The 19,365-nt window shown below is 44.5% G+C and overlaps 3 protein-coding genes and 1 non-coding gene across 6 annotated transcripts; 1 reads left to right on the top strand and 3 right to left on the bottom strand.

Moving 5' to 3' along the window:
- Positions 1-4,931: 4,931 nt before the first annotated feature.
- LOC142877488 (small conductance calcium-activated potassium channel protein 2-like) lies at positions 4,932-9,815 on the top strand. The gene is made up of 9 exons (XM_076012167.1): positions 4,932-5,805; positions 6,060-6,155; positions 6,636-6,935; positions 7,779-7,900; positions 7,998-8,139; positions 8,235-8,345; positions 8,699-8,826; positions 9,327-9,396; positions 9,515-9,815. Exons 1-9 carry the CDS (start codon positions 4,939-4,941, stop codon positions 9,740-9,742), a joined length of 2,064 nt encoding a protein of 687 aa, XP_075868282.1. The 5' UTR covers positions 4,932-4,938; the 3' UTR covers positions 9,743-9,815.
- Positions 9,816-10,328: 513 nt separating this feature from the next.
- Positions 10,329-11,644, bottom strand: rps27.1 (ribosomal protein S27, isoform 1). Its single transcript, XM_076011335.1, is given in 3 exon segments — positions 10,329-10,556; positions 11,321-11,431; positions 11,530-11,644. Coding segments are annotated over 3 exon segments (255 nt in total). The 3' UTR covers positions 10,329-10,527.
- Positions 10,897-11,026, bottom strand: LOC142878622 (small nucleolar RNA SNORA35). The gene has a single exon (XR_012924878.1). It is a non-coding gene; the product is annotated as a small nucleolar RNA SNORA35 (small nucleolar RNA).
- Positions 11,645-12,747: 1,103 nt separating the features above from the next.
- Positions 12,748-19,210, bottom strand: lrrc71 (leucine rich repeat containing 71). 3 transcript variants are annotated; one of them, XM_076011621.1, is made up of 16 exons: positions 18,945-19,210; positions 17,958-18,086; positions 16,765-16,791; positions 16,549-16,674; positions 16,265-16,372; positions 16,096-16,171; positions 15,923-15,997; positions 14,834-14,902; positions 14,585-14,744; positions 14,413-14,496; positions 14,015-14,209; positions 13,864-13,924; positions 13,608-13,771; positions 13,407-13,512; positions 12,987-13,075; positions 12,748-12,896 (listed from the first exon to the last, which is right to left on the bottom strand). In XM_076011621.1, the coding sequence occupies exons 2-16, from the start codon at positions 18,082-18,084 to the stop codon at positions 12,819-12,821; spliced, it is 1,545 nt and encodes a 514-aa protein (XP_075867736.1). In that variant the 5' UTR covers positions 18,085-18,086; positions 18,945-19,210; the 3' UTR covers positions 12,748-12,818. The 3 variants fall into 3 exon arrangements, with proteins under 3 accessions (XP_075867736.1, XP_075867737.1, XP_075867738.1); XM_076011622.1 differs by lacking the exons at positions 17,958-18,086; positions 18,945-19,210 and adding an exon at positions 17,157-17,285; XM_076011623.1 differs by lacking the exons at positions 16,765-16,791; positions 18,945-19,210 and having other exon boundaries at positions 16,549-16,663; positions 17,958-18,102.
- Between the last annotated feature and the right edge of the window lie 155 nt (positions 19,211-19,365).

Raw genomic sequence — 19,365 nt, 5'->3', positions numbered from 1 at the left:
TGGCGAAAATACACAATGCCTTCTGGTTAGCCCTTACTCCCAAGGGTGGTGCCGGAGAATCTCAATATTGAGGGCGATACAGCCCTTAAACTCGTCCCTCAACTTAACGTTCTTAGAATCGGGACAGCACTTGCACCTCGCGGGAGCGCGCATTTTTGAGATTGAGGGTTGAGATTGAGGGTTAAGGGAGGAATTGGAATTCACCCTAAACCCAACACAAATCCCAACCATGACCACAGTGCTAACCCTCAACTCAACCCTAATCTTAACCACAACCCTTTCCCCAACCCCAATTTCAGCCCAAACCCCAACCCTGACCCCAAACCTAACCTGAACCCAACCCTAATCCCAACAGTAACCCTCACCCCAACCCAAATCTTAACTCAAACTCAATTCTCACCAAAACCCTAACCCCAACCCTAGCCCTAAACACACACTAAAGCTAATCCTAGCATCAACCCCAACCCTTACCCAAACCCTAGCCCTGGCAACAACAATAATCCTAGCCTCAACTGCAAACTGAACAAACAAAACAAAATTACCTTCCCATAATAGTTTATAGTATGAGACAACGTGGTAGAAGACACAATCTCAACATGTCCGAAAAAAAAAAAAAAAAACCTGTCATACTGTGGTTCTCACATCAGACCAGGGGAAGTGACTTCAGGGTATAATGGTTGTGTAGTCGGGAAGCTGAAACATTTAAATGCACAGCTTGTTAGTTCTGTTGAAGTAAAGAAGAAATTGTACTCCCTACTCTACCCTACTCTCCGTAGGTTCTCTGTTATATTTGGAGGAAGTGTCTATTTCTATATATATCAATGACAGCCCGCAACTTTGTCCAAGATTAAAATTTTGGCCCACTGTGTATTTGAGTTTGACATCCATGAAATAGAGGAGGAAAGTCATAGAATGATATAGATATAAACCTTACACACTTAGTTGTGCTTAACTTCAACAAGTCAAGATCGGGTCGGGTACGCTGGCGCTGCACGGTTGAACTCTCAGTCACGGGGTCATTTTAATCGACAAAGTGCTTGGATGTCCAGGAGGCCGACGGGAATGTTGTCTTTCAGCCGGTCTCCACTCCACATTTGTCCTCAAAAAAAGATGCTGACGCAAGGGCAGCAGCGGCAAGGAGGAGCTGTAAGACAGAGGCGGGTGAGGTTGGGGGTGAGTTGAGGAGAGGTGGGGAAGAAAGGAGTTGGACTGTATAATAGATTACCCTATTACTGCCTCTGGCCGTTAGAATTACCCCTCTCCAAGGCAGCCTGTCACAGACGCTCGGAGCAGTCCCAGGCTGCAGATTCATGCCCGGCTGCACACACGGGATGGAAAGTGGTCCTTGGAGGGTGGGGGGGGGGGTGGGATGGCAAAGTACTCCAGTTCAACTGGGGAAAGAGAAGCGGCAGGGGTGAGGTCAGGGCAGATCGTGCAGATGCGCAGAGGGGACTGCGTCTGTTTAGCATCAGCAGTTTTAGATGTGTTTTCAACTGACACAAAGTTTATATCTTGGAGATAAACGAGCTCGCCTGCTCCCGTGATGCACCAAGCTTCTGGTAAGACACCAGGCTATAACCGAAAATTCATTACGCTCCATTGAAAATGAAATAACAATGATTAATTGAATACAGATTGGAGGCTCTGACGCACGGGTGACATCTGGTGGCCCGCTGGCTAACTGCACGCTGGCTTGAAGCTCAGCATGCCAGACAGTGAAGACTGAAAGCAACTGAATGGGAGGATGATGATGAGACACGAGGCTGATTAAGGAGTAATTCTGGAAGGCAGATAGATTAAAAAAAAAAAAAAAAAAAAAAAAGAGAGAGAGAGAGTGCGATCCGGAATAGAGCCACAGCTGTGATGACGGCTGGAGGAGGAGAATCCGAATCAGCAGCATTGTTTGGACAATAAAGTGAACTACTAATGGTGACCGCAGTCACTCAGCACTGTGATGCTGACTGCGTGTGACTGCTTGATTCCGGGCGGCGCTCATCCTCCTGTGTCTCAGACAGCTCCGTCCCTTCCCTGGCAATGCAGCCACGGAGGCTGCTGCACTGTGTTTTTAATCACTCTGCCGATTGGATTAGCCCTCTGCTACGCTGACACATCTCCCCCACCTAATAGGGTCTTATCGACAAAAGTGGCACAGGCACACACACACACACACACACACACACACACACACACACACACACACACACATACATCTACTTCGCTGCAATGTTTGATTTGGTAAAGTGGCCCTTTTGGGGGCTTAAATGGAGTTGAGCAGGTTTGAGTATGTGATCGGCATCCACAAGCAACCAGTGGTGGACTGTTGCTGTCCAGTCAACTTGATCAAGATTGATCACGATTTAACCATAGACTCATGACAATTATCATAGACTAATGATAATTGATCATTTGTTTATTTATTTATTTATCTATCTATCTTTTTTTTTTTTTTTTAAGTTTTCACAACAGGGGTGATGATAAAGAAACAAAGAAAAGGTGTGGCCAAAATCATGTTTTTTAATGGGGTCCCAACTCCAATTTGTTTCAAATACACAGGGAGGAGTGTTCTCGATTATCATGAAACAAGGTGAAAGAAAGAAAGGTCTCAAAAAGAGATGAAAACGAAATTTCGTCATATTACACACTTACAACTTCTTAGATTCTGAAATTTGGTGAAAAAATTGATACAATACACTTTGTTTTTTTTCTGTCAGGAAGGTCTTGAATCAAATTTGCCTCAGACTCACCCTGTGATTGCTGTTGTCTTATCTTATTTCTTTCTTCTTCTTCTTTTTTTCTTAATTACATTTCTAAATGCTAAATATGCGTGTTAAAAATTTTGTTATGTTAAAAATCACTCATAAATTCTGGATTAGAATAAAATGCCCCCAAACCTATTAAACATCCTCCTCATCCCCCTCGACCAAATGATCCCTGAATAGAGCTGACGTAAGCTTTTCTAATCCTAATAAACAGAGCACAGAACAGGTTTGCCATTTCATAGCCGCAGCAATTAAGTGCTCTGACAATCCCTGTTTAATTTCACTTTCTTGGCAGCCAAGGGATGATTTGCAGCTACGGGAAGCAAATTGAGGACTCGCTGGCCTGAAGCCGCAGAGGCAAAACAAATTGACATACTTAGCCACCAGCAATAGCAGTCAGGATTTACACGCACTTGGCCGGAGGCCTGCATTAATTTGAAGCCTTGCCGATCCCATGCGAATCTGTAAATATATATATATACATATATATACATATATATACATATATATCCTCTGAAAGGGCACAGGACAGAGCAGCTAGATTTAAGTCTCTATCACAACACATGGGTTTGTATAGGTTTTGTTATGCTAGCAAGGGGGTTTAGGATTGGTAAAAACATGTGTGAGACTATAGCTCTTAGTGCACATAGACGTATATAGACGCACAGGCAAATAAAGAATCCAGACAGCAGCATCTGGCTAAGTCTTTCACAACAATTAATCTATTTTACATCTGGAGAGACGTCCCAGGGAACTTAAAATCTCAATCAGATCACCGCCGTGCCCTTGCTCTTCCCACTGTGCTCCCAATACACATTTCCTTCAGATTAGAAATACTGCCAGACCTCATCCTGCTGCCATCCGGATGCGTCGTGACCCACCCCTTCCGCTCCTCAGGTCTTGCCGTTGGAAGGGGAGGGGGGGGGGCTCTGTACTCCGTCAACCCATCTGTCACGGGGATTTAGATTAATAAATGATGCTGAATGTCATTGTCATGACTTTAATGCTTAATACTCCACCCAGCTCCGTGCATATTGTTTGGTTAAGGGGTGACATATTTGATATTTCATAAGCTCATAAGTATCAGATCTCTGTCTCTCTTGATTAATCTGCAGTTTTTTAATCTGCATCTGATATCGAGGACCATTATTCTCTTTGGAAGATTAGATTCATTTGAAAAAAATTGAAAAAAGCTGTTTTTGCATGCGCAGTTCGGACGAGAGTATCTTGGTAAAATCAGAAATGAAATTGGAGGCAAATGAATTTTAGTGAGGGTTTGTGTAAAAGCTGGTGTCCAAGAACATGAAGACACACACACACACACACACACACACGCACGCACAGGAGGAAATCTGCCAATCCCAGCTAACAAAACTCTGACAGATGACTCATTCTTTCCCACAGCTCCACGCAACATCTGCAACTTAGAGTATTTGCGTTCATTAAGCCCCTCCAGCTTTGAGAAGGATACACTGATGGTGGACAACGGTCCGGCAGGAAACGTGGACAAACGGGGGGAATAAGTGCCTGTAAATGTTCTGGATATCCCTGGGTATTTACCTCGACTGTCGTCATACGCAGATAGGTTCATAACCTCGGCTTGATTCTATGGGAGGGGCAGCCGCGATGCTGAGGCTGCTAATGGACAGCTGGGAAGTTTAAACGCTACAGAGCGAGGATGTTTGGGATTTCTTCATCTGGTCACATCACCGGTGGTTGCAGGAGCGATCTGGGTTTCCTTTGGTGTTCAACACATTCTTAATCCAATTCAGTTTGTGGCGGCATTTTTTACAGGACTTCCGTAGGATTCTGGCTAGACTGATGTGACTCTCAGGTCAGAAAGAAAATTGAAAACTCCAATACTTCGGTAAAGTACCTCGTTTCTCCTTGAAGACGGGTCGGAAAGAAAAGGTAAGATATTTTTAATTTATTTTTTTGTCATTTTCCCTTGGTCCTTTTCAAATTACATTTGCCAGTTTTTTCAAAAGGTCATGTCATCTTCTTAATCATTTCTAAATGAAGAGAGTTGCATTTATAGAATATAGAAATTCAGCATAAATGTTTCTCACCAATCTCTCTTGAGAAGTTTTTTTTAATTCTCTGTATTCCTTCTCTTTCTCTTCGTTCTTTTGTCAAAACAAAAAAAAAAGCTTCACTGACCTTCACTGGCCCTCTCGTCATGGAGCACTCCCCCTCTATGAACCTGTCGGTGGTGGACGGAGACGAGGTGGAGGACCAGCGGCCTCTGCTTCCACCCAGGACTCTCCCTCAACCGCAGCCCTGCTCACCGCACTGCGGGATGCACCCCAACATCTCGGTGCCGGCCGAGCAGGCCGTGTGGCTGGACAGCAGGGCCCAGGTGATGGCCAACGCACCCCTCTACAACGGCCACCTGTACGTCAAGCCGTCGCCCCGCTGCAAACGGAGGGGAGACAAGGGCAAGGAGAGGAAGTGCGAGAAGAAGTCCGGCGGAGGCAAACAGAGCAAGGAGCGAAACCACCAGTGCAAGGGCCGCAACGCCGCAGCTCACGTCCTCCAGGAGAGGGTCACCTCCTTCACCGACATCCCCATGTCCCCCTGCGCCTCGCCCTTCAAGACCACCTGCAGGTCCCATTTGGACCTGAGGGACATGGAGGACCGGGGGCGCCACAAGTCTCAGATCTCCCTGGAGATGCACGAGCGGCAGAGCCTGCCGGAGATCATCATCACCAGCAAGGACGACGACCTGCAGCTGTACAACGAGGCCTCCCAGTACCGTCAGGACCTGTCCGAGGCCAAGGGCCTGCTGCCGGGGGCCGAGCTGCGGGCCCCGAGCTCCTGCCCCTGCCCCGGCCAGGGCCCCAGCCCCAAGAGCAGCCCCAAGCACAAGGCGGACAGCAAGGACGCCACCTACTGGAAGACGCACAGCATCGGGTGGCGGCTGGTCCACAGGAGGGCGCTGTTCGTGAGGAGGCAGCGGCTGAACGACTGCGCCCTGGCGGTGGGGTTGTTCGGGGTGGTGCTGATGGTGATGGAGACGGAGCTCTCCTGGAGCGTCTACAGCAAGGTCAGAGATGATTGGGGGGGGGGGGGGGGGCAGAGGGAGGATTACGCGGGCGGCTCTTTGCCCTTCGTGATCATTACGTTTCGGGCAAATGGATTCGAGAAAATGCGCATCAGATTACCGAGGATCACCGTCTGCGTTTTAGCAGCCGGGCTTCCTCCTGACCTGACGACGACAATTGTGCCTTGTTTGGTTTCTCTCTCACATCCACCCCCATCCCCTACCCCCACCCCTCTGTCCCCCTCCTACCCCCGCAGAGCTCCGTCTACTCCCTGGCCTTCAAGTCCGTCATCAGCTTCTCCACCATTGTCCTGCTCGGCCTCATCATAGCGTACCACTGCTGCGAGGTGCAGGTAGAGCATCTGTTCGGCTGTTGCGTAACCTTCTGTGCTCCTCCGGAGGGAAGACTTCTCTCCCCTCCTTCTAAACTTTCATGGCTTAGTCGCTGTGACAGAGTAAGCAGAATTTTAGCAGTGGTTGAAAAATAGAGAGATCAATTTTAGTCCTGCATGGGCTATAAAAACATTTTTTTAAAGTACAGCTGGACTCACTGGCACAGAGACGAGCTGCAACCTGGTTGGTTGTATTACAGCTAAGTGTTAACATCAAAATATGCTTACTTTATGGCTCGAACCTCAATTGCCTTCCGTCCTTATTTTTCTTTCTATGCATTTTTTAATGCTGACTCGTCTCTTCGGGCTTTTAATCAAACTGTGCCGCCACTAAAAGGCCCCGTAGGCCCACATCTGTGTAGCCACCATGGAATGATTCTTGAAGGTATCACTTGGGGCTACATTCCAATGTGAGCAATCGTTTCACTGTCTCTCCACCAGCTCTACGTCCACGACATCGGGGCAGAGGACTGGCGGATCGCCATGACGACCGACCGCGTGGCCCTGGTGGCCCTGGAGCTGGCGGCCGTGGCCATCCACCCGTATCCGGTGGGGCTGCTGGCGTACTTCGAGCAGACCTTCCAGCACACCACGGCACGCCTTTTGCTCTCTGAGACGGAGCTGGAGATCATGCTGGCGCTGCCCATGTTCCTCCGGCTCTACCTGCTGGGCCGGGCCATGATGCTGCACAGCCGCCTCTTCACGGACACGGCGTCTCGGAGCATTGGGGCGCTCAACAAGGTGGGAGGTGGACGGGGTTGGTTTGGTCACTTTTGTCTGCAAAATTCAATGGGATAGCATTGCAGATGCTGATACATTTTACATTTGTTTCTATTCAGTTCAATGATTGCATATTTTTTTTATTTTGCTCAACTTTTCATTTAAAGAATCTCTTATTATTTTAGAAGTCACAAACACAAATCATCTATATGTCATTCTTTATGTTTGAAAACTATAAATGTAATATTCTCAATCAGTGTCTTCCCTATAATCACTGGGCCAGACAGCCAATCACATTTTACCTGTGACCAGTGAAACCACCGGGCCACAGCCAATCCCTGTGATATTACAGTCTATATGTGGAGCAGTGTTTGGACCGGGCCTCTTCCTCGACAAACAGTTTACGCACATCTCTTTATGTCTCACATCTAGATGGGCCGAGATGTCTGTAGAGGTGTGAACCTTGAGGTGTGACTATTACAGTTTCGCTCCCATGAGTCCCAGTGGTTTCACACTCTGATTATGCCCTTCACTAGCTCTCTCCTCTGCTTGTCTGCTTTGTTCTCCACGGTGGTAATGCACCCGGCTAATCCCTTCCCCCTTACGAGCGCTATTTGAGAGCGACGAAAATGACCTTTTGTGTCCCCGCCGCAATCTCTGCAACGCCAAACCCACTTGTCCATGTATCAAGCCAGATTGAGAGTGCTGTTTTCTCTCTATCACTAACTCTCTCTGTCCCTCATCTCCTTCCGCATGCATTTATGTAATCATGATTGGACAGGTGCCATCCTAAATAGTCTGACTGAGTAGGCCTCCGCCGGCGAGAATAATGACGCAGGCGTATCCCCCTTCTGGGTTGTTTAGATCCACTTCAACACCCGCTTTGTGGGGAAAACGCTGATGACGACGTACCCAGGGACCGTGCTGATGATTTTCAGCGTCTCTCTGTGGATCGTGGCAGCTTGGGGTTTGCACGTCTGCGAGAGGTAACGTTGAACACATAGTCTTCCATCCATGGGGATTGATTGGGTCTTTCATTGTAGAGCTGAAAATTCCTTGCTATCTTACAAAATGTCCCCGCAGACATCACAACTACAGGGACCTGAGCAGCAATTACATGGAAGCTCTCTGGATGGTCTCCGTCACCTTCCTGTCCATCGGCTACGGAGACGTGGTGCCGCACACTTACTGCGGACGCAGCATCTGCCTCCTGACAGGGATTATGGTGGGACGATCGGGCCGACGTCACGGTCGCCCTGCGGGCCAGATTAGCTGCAGTTCTGACAGTGGCACCGTGGTGTCGTCGTTGCTGTGTTGCAGGGGGCGGGCTGCACGGTGCTGGTGGTGGCAGTGGTGGCCAGGAAGCTGGAGCTGACCAGGGCGGAGAAACACGTTCACAACTTCATGATGGACTCTCACATCACCAAGAGGGTAACAGAGAGTTTCAGCAATAGTTCAATCGTGAATGAGCCACACCTGTAAACAAGATGGATAGCTCTGCATGTACAGAAAAAATATTGAAATAAATTAGAGGGATTTCATCCGCGGATCTAAATAAAGACAGAGTAGAACTCCTCCTCATCCTTTTCTCTACGCACCAGTCGTCACTTGCTTTTAGAATTATGAAAACATTTCAACTGGTACTAGACAGAAGTGAGGTGCGTTGTTGTTCTGTCACGAAATCTAGCTTTAAGAGATAGACATATGCACATGCACTGAGACATTTTAACTGGTATGCCTGCCACCTGCCAAATCACTTTTTTTTTTTTGCCTTTTTTATAAAGATAAAAATCTGTGCAGCCAATGTGCTGAGGGAGACGTGGCTCATCTACAAGCACACCAAGCTGTCGAGAGAGAGAGACCACACCAGAGTCCGCATGCACCAGCGAAAACTGCTGCTGGCCATCCATCAGTAAGCCGTCCACATCCCAGCACACCGCAGAACTTCACAATGGGACCACAAGTTACACTGTACACAGTCTAGAGAACAGTCTTCCTGAAGTCGCAGATTTAAGTGAGGAATGTAAACCAACAAAATATGGACAAGCCTTCAGTATTGCATATTAACGTGTATATTTATATATATGGATGTTTAATTATATTAAAGATAACAATAACAAGAAGCGCCCTAAGACAGCTGGGATAGGCTCCAGCAGACCCCCGTGACCCTGAATAGGAATAAGCGGGTATAGAAGATGAATGAATGAATGATAACAAGAAGCAGCTGTATCAATTGTGAGATAAAAAAAAATCCCAGGCATATCACACTTGTAGTTTCTGTCAACACTGATTTGCAAGCTTGTTTCTCAGTTTGTGTAATGGAAATGTGGGCGATATTTTCCAACAAAACCATCCCTCGTGTTGCAAAACGTCCCCTTCAAGTCCTGATAGCAAACTAATTAAATGCCATAGGCTGCGGCGAGTGAAGATGGAGAAAAGAATACTTGCAGATCAAGGAAACTCGCTAGTGGACCTCTCCAAGGTGAGAGAGGCAAGTGAATGCATCGTTCCCTCACGTTTCCTCATGGTCCAAACCTCGGCCAGGTTGCAGCTAATATGCTCTAATGGCTTCTCCATCCAAACAAAAAAACAAAAAACAGATGCAGAACCTGATGTACGACATGCTGTCAGAGGTGCAGAGCTGCAGAGGGGAGCTGGACTCACACATCCACACCTTGGAGAAGCACGTGGAGGAGCTGAGGGAGGGCTTCAAGAGCCTGATGCCGCTCCTGTCCAACACGCTGTCCACGCAGAACTCCTCCATCCGCCACCTCCTCAGGGAACGGGAGGTGAAAACAGATACAGCTACCGGGGGCGCTGACAGGTAGAGCAGCGTGACTAATGGGAAGTCGATAGAAGCTTCTCAGGTGATATAGGGGAGTTATTGGCCAATAATGCAGTATAAATGGTCTAGCAGTTGAACAGATGAGTTGTTGATGAAATTTAAAAAAGTGTATTCATAGGTAGTGCTATTCCAAACCCAGAGGTAGAACCCATGATACAGAAACTATTCAAACATTTCTTTGGGATGGGTTTAATTATTTCTGGCTGTAAGAAATCATAACTTCTGTACACACCACAGCAGTCTACTCACTAAATAACCATGTATGTACATAACCCAGCCTTTTAAAGTGTTCAAGACCTCAATGCTTTCCTTAGGCCTCAAAACATTGGGGGGGAGGAGTATTAAAATTAAATGCCAACGCAGACTGAAGGAATTGTTATTATCCCCATGCCACTTTGTCGCTTTACCTGTAAACCTTAGACTTTTATGACTATGTAAAAAGGCAGCATACGTTTAAATAAAGTTTGATATTATAATGGGTGTGCAGACGCAAAACAAGGAAAAGAATCTGCACTTCTGCCTTTTTTTTTATGTCTGAGACACAAAGAGACACAGAAACAAGCAAACACTTTTTGTTTAGCCAAAACATTATTTTATTTAGAGAGACAGGGTTGAAGGGTGGAGTTACAGCAACTGCCAAACTGTCAAAATAAACAGAACCCACGCGGAGTCCAGCTCAGGGTCTCCTTCGAGATTGGGCCGCTGGGTGGCGCCGCCGATATCAACCAGTCCATCCCTTCCTCTCCCCTCCAGCACCGGGCAGGACAGCTAATGCTGCTTCCTCCTGAATGAGCACCCTGCCAGACGAGACAATGACAAACTGAAGCTGACAAAAGAGAAGCGCTACAGTACAGAAAAAGTGCATGCGATGCACGCCGAGCGCAGAATACACATTAGCGCCTGTGCAGTGCTGATACAAGAGACAGTTTCCCTATCGTGACCGATTGAGTTAACGTCTCCTCCCATTACAATCATGACTCACATCTACGGTGCTACGTTAGCGACTGCAGGTTTACACACAGATGCTATGACAGCAAATATTGACTATGTTTAATGAGGAGGCTTTATGAGGTCTAACAGCGTTTCCTCTGCCAATGCAGCATTATAGCGGCAGTAAACTGGGGATAAAAGTTGGATTTTTGTTCTCAGCCTTCGAAAGGGGGGAGCCAGTGGTCTAGCTCAACCCTTCTGCAAACTGAGGTTGATCTGGCACTGGAATGAGATTGGAAGACCATGATTGAGGCAGTCCAGTCACTTGACAGTGCGACGTATACATGCAAGACTAGGCAGGAATTTAATCCAATGAAAGGCAATCGAGTAAGAGTTCACTACAAGGAAGTGTGGGTAACGACTAGATTGATTTAGTGCAGTGCATTTAGAGCAAAGGAATAAACAGTTCAAACTGCAATTAGATTCTATACAATAACATCAAGGTGATGCACAGAGTATGTTTAGTCCAAAACTACAGCTTTATACTTCGACAACAGCAGTAATGTTCCACATCAGCTACAGAAACCCGTTTTGAACTAGTTAGCAGTCACGTGACAGGGTTGAGACTGACCCTCTGTAAGACGTGCTTTGCCTCCGGTGGGCTGACACAGGACTGTTGAACAGCCCACACACAGCACCACTGTCTGAGCGTGGCTGAACACCGTTGTGATCTTGTAGCAGCCTAAACAAAGAAATTAAGAAAAAAACAAGATTACTCAAGTTACAATCCCGCATGTTGTGCCTGAGTTTTCCCAACCTATAAGAGTGATATGACTGTACCTGGACATTTCACATCCATAAAGTAAGAGTTGGGACTCTGAACGAGACGCTTCTTCTTGTGCCTTCTCTTCTCCTCCTCAGGGGATGGATGTAACAAGTCTTTTGCGAGCTACATTTGAGGGCAAAGAGAGAAAGGTTACACCTCCGTCAACTACGTCATTTTCGCGGCGAACAGCTTTACATGTACAAATATTCCGACAAAAGCGTACCGACTGGGAAAAAACGTGCATTACACAACCAACGACAATAAGCCGACAACCCCGTTGTGCGTTTATACGTTATACTTCTTAACCGTTAGCCGCGTTAGCACTGGCTCGCAAAACGAATCCTCCGTCTAGTGGCGAAGGCTTCTGCTCTGGCCTACGTATCATCTTAGGTAACGCAGGCGAACTGCGTACTTTGAGCAACAAGGGAGCTGTCTTGATTATGCTGTAACCCATCCATTCACATTTCTTAAACATCAATCGGGTAAGTAAAATCTGCCTGTGGACCGGCACACGGACGGAGCGTGACGCCAGCTAAAAACTCCCTTTAGCTGCCTCCATGTTTTGCGGCGTGCGCGCAGCCATCTTGTATCACAATGCGCTCAAATGTGCTCCGCGATTTGTAAGAAATTTATGGGCAAAACTGCATTGAGGCGTCTCGGATTAACACTGTTCGGTTCGCCCGACTTCTTACGAACCGATTGAGCCGCATCTCGGCTCTTAAATGCCGCATTAACAGGCGAAATGTTACACACTAGTGGCTGGTAGATACTCACTGGCATGTTGGCGAGGAAATAGCCGTTGCCGAAAAGGAGGCATTACCGGAAGCGGGCGGTTGATATCGCTTCTTCCTTTCAGCACAAACCGGACGTGACGTCTAAGAAGCGAAATGGTCGACATGTTGGCGAGAATTCCTCCCTTTATAAAGTTAACGAAAAGTTACCATTTTCTTTTGTCTAAGAACTGGATAACTTTGGAAAAAATAATAAAACCAAATAAAGTCCACACAATTTAAAATATCTCGACAAACATTTTATCATAAATGGGTTTTTTTTAATAACATTCACAAAGATAAAAATTTATAATAATAATAATAATAATAATAATAATAATAATAATAATAATAATAATAATAATGTTGACAAAGTTCACATAGTTTAATTGCTCTGTATAAAAAGTAACTAACTAAAAGAAAATAACGAGTGGCATGCCCCAAAAAAAAAAAGCGCAGCACTTGTTTTGTTTTCAGCTTCCACAGCATGCCAGTGACATCAGGGGCCGTGAACTACCCAGTATGATAGGATTTTATGAAAGTGGATCTCTCAGTCCCAGCAGCTCCTTAATCAGCAAGTATATACCACAATCTGTGGTGAACCTGTTCCTCTGAAAGAGAGACAAGAAATCATTCTGATTTTCCTATGCACAGAATACAATCAAAACATTAACTGTGAGAAATGACTAAACACAGCACACCTCTAGGCAGAGACGCAGCAGGCCTCCCTCAGACTGCATCTCTAGTGACTTTAGGAAAGGGTCGAGTGAATTTGTAGTAAGTTTATTTCCTAAAAACACACACACATAACTCTTTTTTTTTAAGAATATTCAAAAAACATAGATACTTTGTTCTCAATGTACACACAGATACAATGAAACTTTGTTTGGAACAAAACTTGAGATGGAAAAGTTGTCATATAATAATTTGTGTTGTTGTTTTGTTTAACAGACTTGTATAAATGAATTGTATCTTTACACTGGGTGGAAATGTGTTTACAATAAAATAAAATGGCTTAAAATATACACGCCACAACACAACAGTTAAAAGTACACAATTAATAAATTACATTTCAATTCAATCAAAATGACTTAAACCCAATGGAACAGTTGCTGACTAACCTGCGAGGTTGAGGGAGGCGAGAGTCGTGTTTCCGGGCAGAAATACCTCGCCGTCTCTGCACTGCACCAATGGGTCCAGCAGAGGGTGCGCTTTCTCCATCTCTGCCTGTGGTGAGGAGCGAGGAAGGAAACCCATCAAATGCATGACAATGTTTGCCTAATTAAAAATCAAAGAGCAAAAGAATAATGCGAATACCAAACCTCGTTTTGAGGATTTTGATTGTCCTGCAGAAAAAAATATGTTTTTTGCTCAGCATGTATTAAAATCAACGTAAAATCAAATGTCATGAAGTACAGAACAATCACAAGGCCTGCCTCTTGAGCTTCCTGCGCCCCTTTGTCTTTTCCTTGAGAAGCCTTCACATCTGAAGATAGGGAAGATTTAAGTTGGGAAAAAGATTGAAATCAGTCAGATGATTGCAACAAAAAAAAAATCGATCCCATCAGAGGCAATTACCTTTTTTGCCAGCCTTTGTGTTCTCTTTACCAGCTGGCTTCTTGGTTTTCTTGGGTGCTTCCTGTGAGTCAAAAGAAGTTTCAGACGCTACCATGGTTTCTCCAATTTCCCATGTGTTGACCTGCTCACGTGTAATGCCTACACGCGTTACCTTTTTTCTAGCTTTGCCGTCCTGTTTGCCGCCACACAACGAAGTGCTGCTGGCTCCCAGGTGCTGCTCCTCAGGCGACTGGTCGGAATCTTGCCGGAGAGACGACATGGCTGCAGCTAAAGCCTGCGATTTCTCCAGGAGCAGTTTCCTCCTCTCCAGAACTTCATCGTGGGTCAGGGCAAACTCTGCAAGTGTCTTAGAATGGAAGACGTGAATGGTCAGAAATTGTTGCCCATTTTGGAAAGTTGTAAACAAAGGGCTAAACATGAAGCTTTGCATAGATTTATCTCTGTGTTAATGGTGCAAAAACCCTCCTTTAGAGAACTTTTAGAGGAGAAGTCGATGGCTGACAAGACTGCCAACAACACCAGGCCGGAACTTTTAATGATGACACACACCTCAGCCAGACGTGTGGCTCCGTAGTCTCCGATCTGATTGTTGAGCAGCGAGAGGAAAACCAAAGTACGATTCAGCCTCAGTCCCTGATGGGGAAGAAAGAAAGAAAGTAATTTTGGCGGTTGCGACCGGATCATCTCAAGGAAACACGCAATGTGCACACATGAGTCATACCTTGGCTATGTGCGCTGCACCTGCATCACCAATTGAATTAAATGCCAGGTTGAGTGATAAGAGGTTCTTGTTGGCAGACGTGGTGTTGGAGAGGGCCAAGCCAATTAGACGGGCGCCCTCGTCTCCTATCTGATTACACCGCAGGGACAAATGAGTGAGGCTGCGGCAAGGAAACACATGACAGGAATCAAACATGCATGCCACGGCTGCGAAGAGAGTTTCACTGGATCGAGCTGTTTCTGCACTCACGGCGTATCTGCAGAGATCATTTTGTAGTAAACGTGGTCCGCCAGGGGATTGGACTCTATTGCGAGAGTCCTGGCATAAAACAGGGATGAGGAAATGATTAATGGCTGCCTTGTTGTCTCTAATCTGGAAGAGGTACTAATGGGGCATCCATTTCCTTTGTGGCACCACAGAGGGCCAATTTCCAGAACTTTAGTTTCTGGTACACTTTCTCACAAAGTATGAAAGAAGTATTGAAACATTTATATTGTGTGTGTGAAAAACATTCTTCGTCTCATTTGGTTTGTTCCCATTAAGTAGTCGCCACAGACAATCATCTGCTTTCATCCATACCAGTCCTCTGCACCCACTTCTCTCACGTCAACTTTTCTCATGTCCTTTTTCACTACAGCCTTAAATCTCCTCGTTAGTCTTTGGTTGTTTGAAAACATTGGTTAAAAATGAATTTTGCTTCATACAGAATCTTAAAGTGTATTGGAACATTGGTTTACGGGTCAATGACAAATAAGGCTTCTAGAAAGGTCTTTTTTTAAAACCTTTTCAAAAGTTTTGTAATGCATATCTTTGAAACTGTCACAATGTGTCATTTATTAAATAACAATTCAGTCTTTAAATTCGTTTTTTAACTGTATTTTTAACTTCACTGCCCAAAATATGTCAGGTGGCGCAACCAAATATTTGTAAAAATATATGTATTTTCCTACTATTTATTCTGAGTGAAATCTTTAGCAAATGTCCCTTAAAGTGTCTACTCTCCTTAAGACATTATTATTTTGTGGTTGTGTTTTGTATTTACAATAAATTCAAGGTCTAGAGGCCAGATATTTAGTATCTTTAGCATCTGATTTTACATTACAGAAATATACTTCACAAAAATACAAATTAAAGCATTCAATATAATAGCTATTCATAGTATAGTTCTCAACCATTGGTTCACTTTATAACCTTTGATTTCTATGTTTAAATTAATATTTTACCCAGCCACACCACCTGAAGCTTTAAGTTAAGCCACCTGACAACATTAGGTCTGTTTCTGACCGTCTTTCTTGACAGACTGCGTAACACCAATGGCAGCAGGTTGATCCCGCTCACCTCAGGTTGGAGCACAGTGGAACTGTGTTGATCAACGTCATCACCGTTTGATTTTTAATTCCTGCCTGCCAAAACCTGTAAGACAGAGGACAGCAGGGCAAATGAACGGGAACATCGCAGAGGCAGCTGGCTTGAATGTTCTCCACGCTCGGTCGGGTGAGTTCATCACTCACTTGAGGCCCTGCAGTTTGCTCAAGGAGGGCAGGACCTTTTGGAGCACTCTAATGCTTTTCTTATCCACCTTCCATCCTAAGTGTCATGAAAAACAGACTATTTCTCAGCGGGAAAGGTCCACTACACCACATGCAACTATTTCTTGACATTTTTGCTGTTAGTTCTGACCGGAAACTTTGAGGTTTTTGGTGCTGAGTGGGTCTTCGGTCTCCTGTTCCACTTCCAGAAATGGCACGAGCCACAGATTTGCAGCGTAGCTTTGTGACCTTTTCAACTCTGAAGGTGCATTTGTGAAAGTATGTGCACAAAACGTGTGAGACAAAAATGCAACTGTGCGTCCAGAATTCGTCATGAATATCAAATGAAAGATGACATCTCATTAAATAAAGCATAACAATCTGTATTATCCCGCATATTATTATTTATTTTACAACGTTAAGATGCTTGTTCACCTGACTCTTCGTCAAGCACAGGCGGGGACGGCCGTTTGATGTTGAATAGTGGGACGTCCTTAATGCCCAGAAGAGCACAAAGCTCGGGAACGTCTCGCTCCACGTTGCCTGTGCACTGATAAACATCTGAAGTGGGAAGAGGTGGGAAGTGGGTCAAAGGAAATGACCAGAAAAGTTCTTCTATGCTGTCAAAGATTGGCTGGTGACACGACTCACCGATAGCGTGGCCACCTGGACTCTGACCTAAAAACAACACATAGATGTCAGTTTATGACTCCTCAGAGTTTCTACTTTACCCTCATTATTGTAAAAAGTCATCACAACACACATTACAAAAAAACAAGAGTAAAAGAAGACAAAAAAAAAAAGTCAATGTAACATTACACAATCCACTCTATGCAAATAGAACAGTTTTGTTAAGTAGAATCCTATAAAGGAAGTCTGAGCTGAGTTGCAGTGGAACGGTAGGTACACCAATATGGTTTATTTGTAGGGAGAATAATCAGTCCTTGTATACAGTTTCAGATTTATGGGGGTTATATTTGTATTTATGCAATTAGGTGCTACGTCTGTGCCCTTCACCCTCCTGCAGACACAAACCTTCTGACCTTCAAATGAAATATTGCCCATCAGAACTCTACTCCTCAACGCATTACTCTCCAAGTTCGCCTTGTCTGCCTTGTCTTTCGGTTTCTTTTGAGACATTGTGCCTTTAAGTGGCCAAGAAGTGCCACTTCTGTTCTCTTGCTTTTTGAGGTCTGCTCTGTGTGTCTCAACTGGCCCCTTCTATAGAACCCTTTATTCTTCTCATTGTAGAATGATTCTGAGAATTTTCACAAGTCTAAAGTCAGAATTCTGTTTTCTGGATACATAGGACTTGCTATTCTTACTGCCGCTTGTATTTTGATTTCCTTTCAAGAGGCATGCAAAGGTTAAGCTCCCTTGTGTCTGTAAACAATTGCTCAACTGTTTCGCTCCAGCACAAGTAAGACACAGTTTCCTAATTAAACTTTGTTCAAGGGTCTGTTTAGTTTTCTTTTAAAATTTTGGTGTAAATGTAATTTTCCATGAACTTAAATATCAAGTGACTCATTGACATGGATCATTAAGACACAGTTCGTATTTTCAAGAAATAAAGCACATCTTCTATTGTAATTATCTTTTTTTTTTTTTTAGATATTAGACTCTAAATCAGCTAATATGTTTTGACACTCTGCTCTTGACGGCCTGCTATTTCCTACTTTACATTTGCAGTTACATTGAAGTGTCAGGCAGAACTTCTGTCAGTCATGACGTTTAAATTTACGGTGGAGTCTCCATAAAAAGTATAGGCAACAAATATGCCGAGAAAATTAATATTATATTTCTTCCCAGTGCAAAGATGTGTTGATCTTTGGCTGCATGTTTACCCGAATCTTCCTCTTCTTCATCACCGTCTTGGGCAGAGAGTGCACTCCGGGTCAGGATGTCCGAGCCCTCGGGGGAGCAAAGCTCAGAGGTGTTCGTCTCCACTGTGCAGGATGGTGTATTTTCCATTTCTTCGAGGAAACAGTGCATGTAAGCAAAATTACCAAATACTTCCTTGGCTAAACGTAGGACCTCATGATAAGCTAGCTTACCAAATGTAGGAAAAAAAGAGGGGGTGAATTTGGGATATGGCCTTGAGAGCAAAGGATAGATCCAAGATTCCTGGGTACTTTACTCCATCCTTGCTTATATTTTACTTTTCAGTTACTTATAGTCTGTTTAATCACAACCACTTTGTCCATTTTAAACCAGCCCTCACATAATGACAGTTGTGAGGATCAGTCAATGGATAGATGGGAAAAGAGTGAAAGAGCACAAAAGTCAAGAACAGGACTCTTACTAAACAACGGGGCAACTTCTGTTCACGTCTAAATGCACTGTGAAGTCGTCTATACTACGAGGGGGAAATGGGGTGAAACAAACAGGCGCTAGTAGCTAACTAGCATTGATGCAGTTTCCGACTTCATCATGCTGTAAAGAGGATCTATCCCCCACCTGCCGAGGCCTCCCCGTCACAATCACACTTTCTCTTGAAAACGCTCTCTTTCTGGATAACTTCTGAGTCCTTCACTGGAAAACAACGCGTCTGTCGACATGAGCAACTGAGTAAAACGTTCGCCCTTATTGACGTTGCCACGGCAACAGACCTGCGGCGCAGGTGGTTTATCGCGATAACTTCGAGCCAACTTTGACACCTTGACACACTTGAAAGAAAGAAAGAAGGAAAGAAAGAAAAAAGAGTTTGCGGCTTTTAAAATTCTAAAGCCGCAATGGTCAGAAAATTGCTCAGCACTCTTCCCCGACAAAACTGGGGATCTAAAGACCTCGCAATTAGTTAAAAGCCCAAATGTGTAACTTTTAAATCAAACCGTTGGCGTGGAATAAATGGAATACGCACGTACAGGGGCACTTTTTTTTCCCAGGTAGTCATTAAAGCTCAAATTTGCTGATAGTATGCATTTATATTATTATATAAAGACCATATCCACTTGCAGGGGGGTGGCAGTGTCATGCTACCATCTACTGTAGCAGCTCAGTGGGGTTGTGATTTTACCACCACATTAAAGCTAGACAGCTTTAATGTGTTTATGTAATGATCAATTAAATATAATTTCATTGATTTATTAATTTAAATTAAATTAAATTAAATTAAATTAAATTAAATGTAATTACATTTAATTTAATTTAATTTAATTTAATTTAATAAAAATGCAGAATAAACCAAACATTACATTTTAGTAACTGCTCAGCCCAAGACCACTACTAATATTCAAAACACATCAACAGTGC

This window comes from Nelusetta ayraudi, unplaced genomic scaffold, assembly GCF_046127955.1.
Source record: "Nelusetta ayraudi isolate G7.1 ecotype Tasmania unplaced genomic scaffold, CSIRO-AGI_Nayr_v1 ptg000135l, whole genome shotgun sequence".
Classification (NCBI taxonomy): Eukaryota; Metazoa; Chordata; class Actinopteri; order Tetraodontiformes; family Monacanthidae; genus Nelusetta; species Nelusetta ayraudi.
This window is presented reverse-complemented; position numbering and strand designations above follow the sequence as displayed.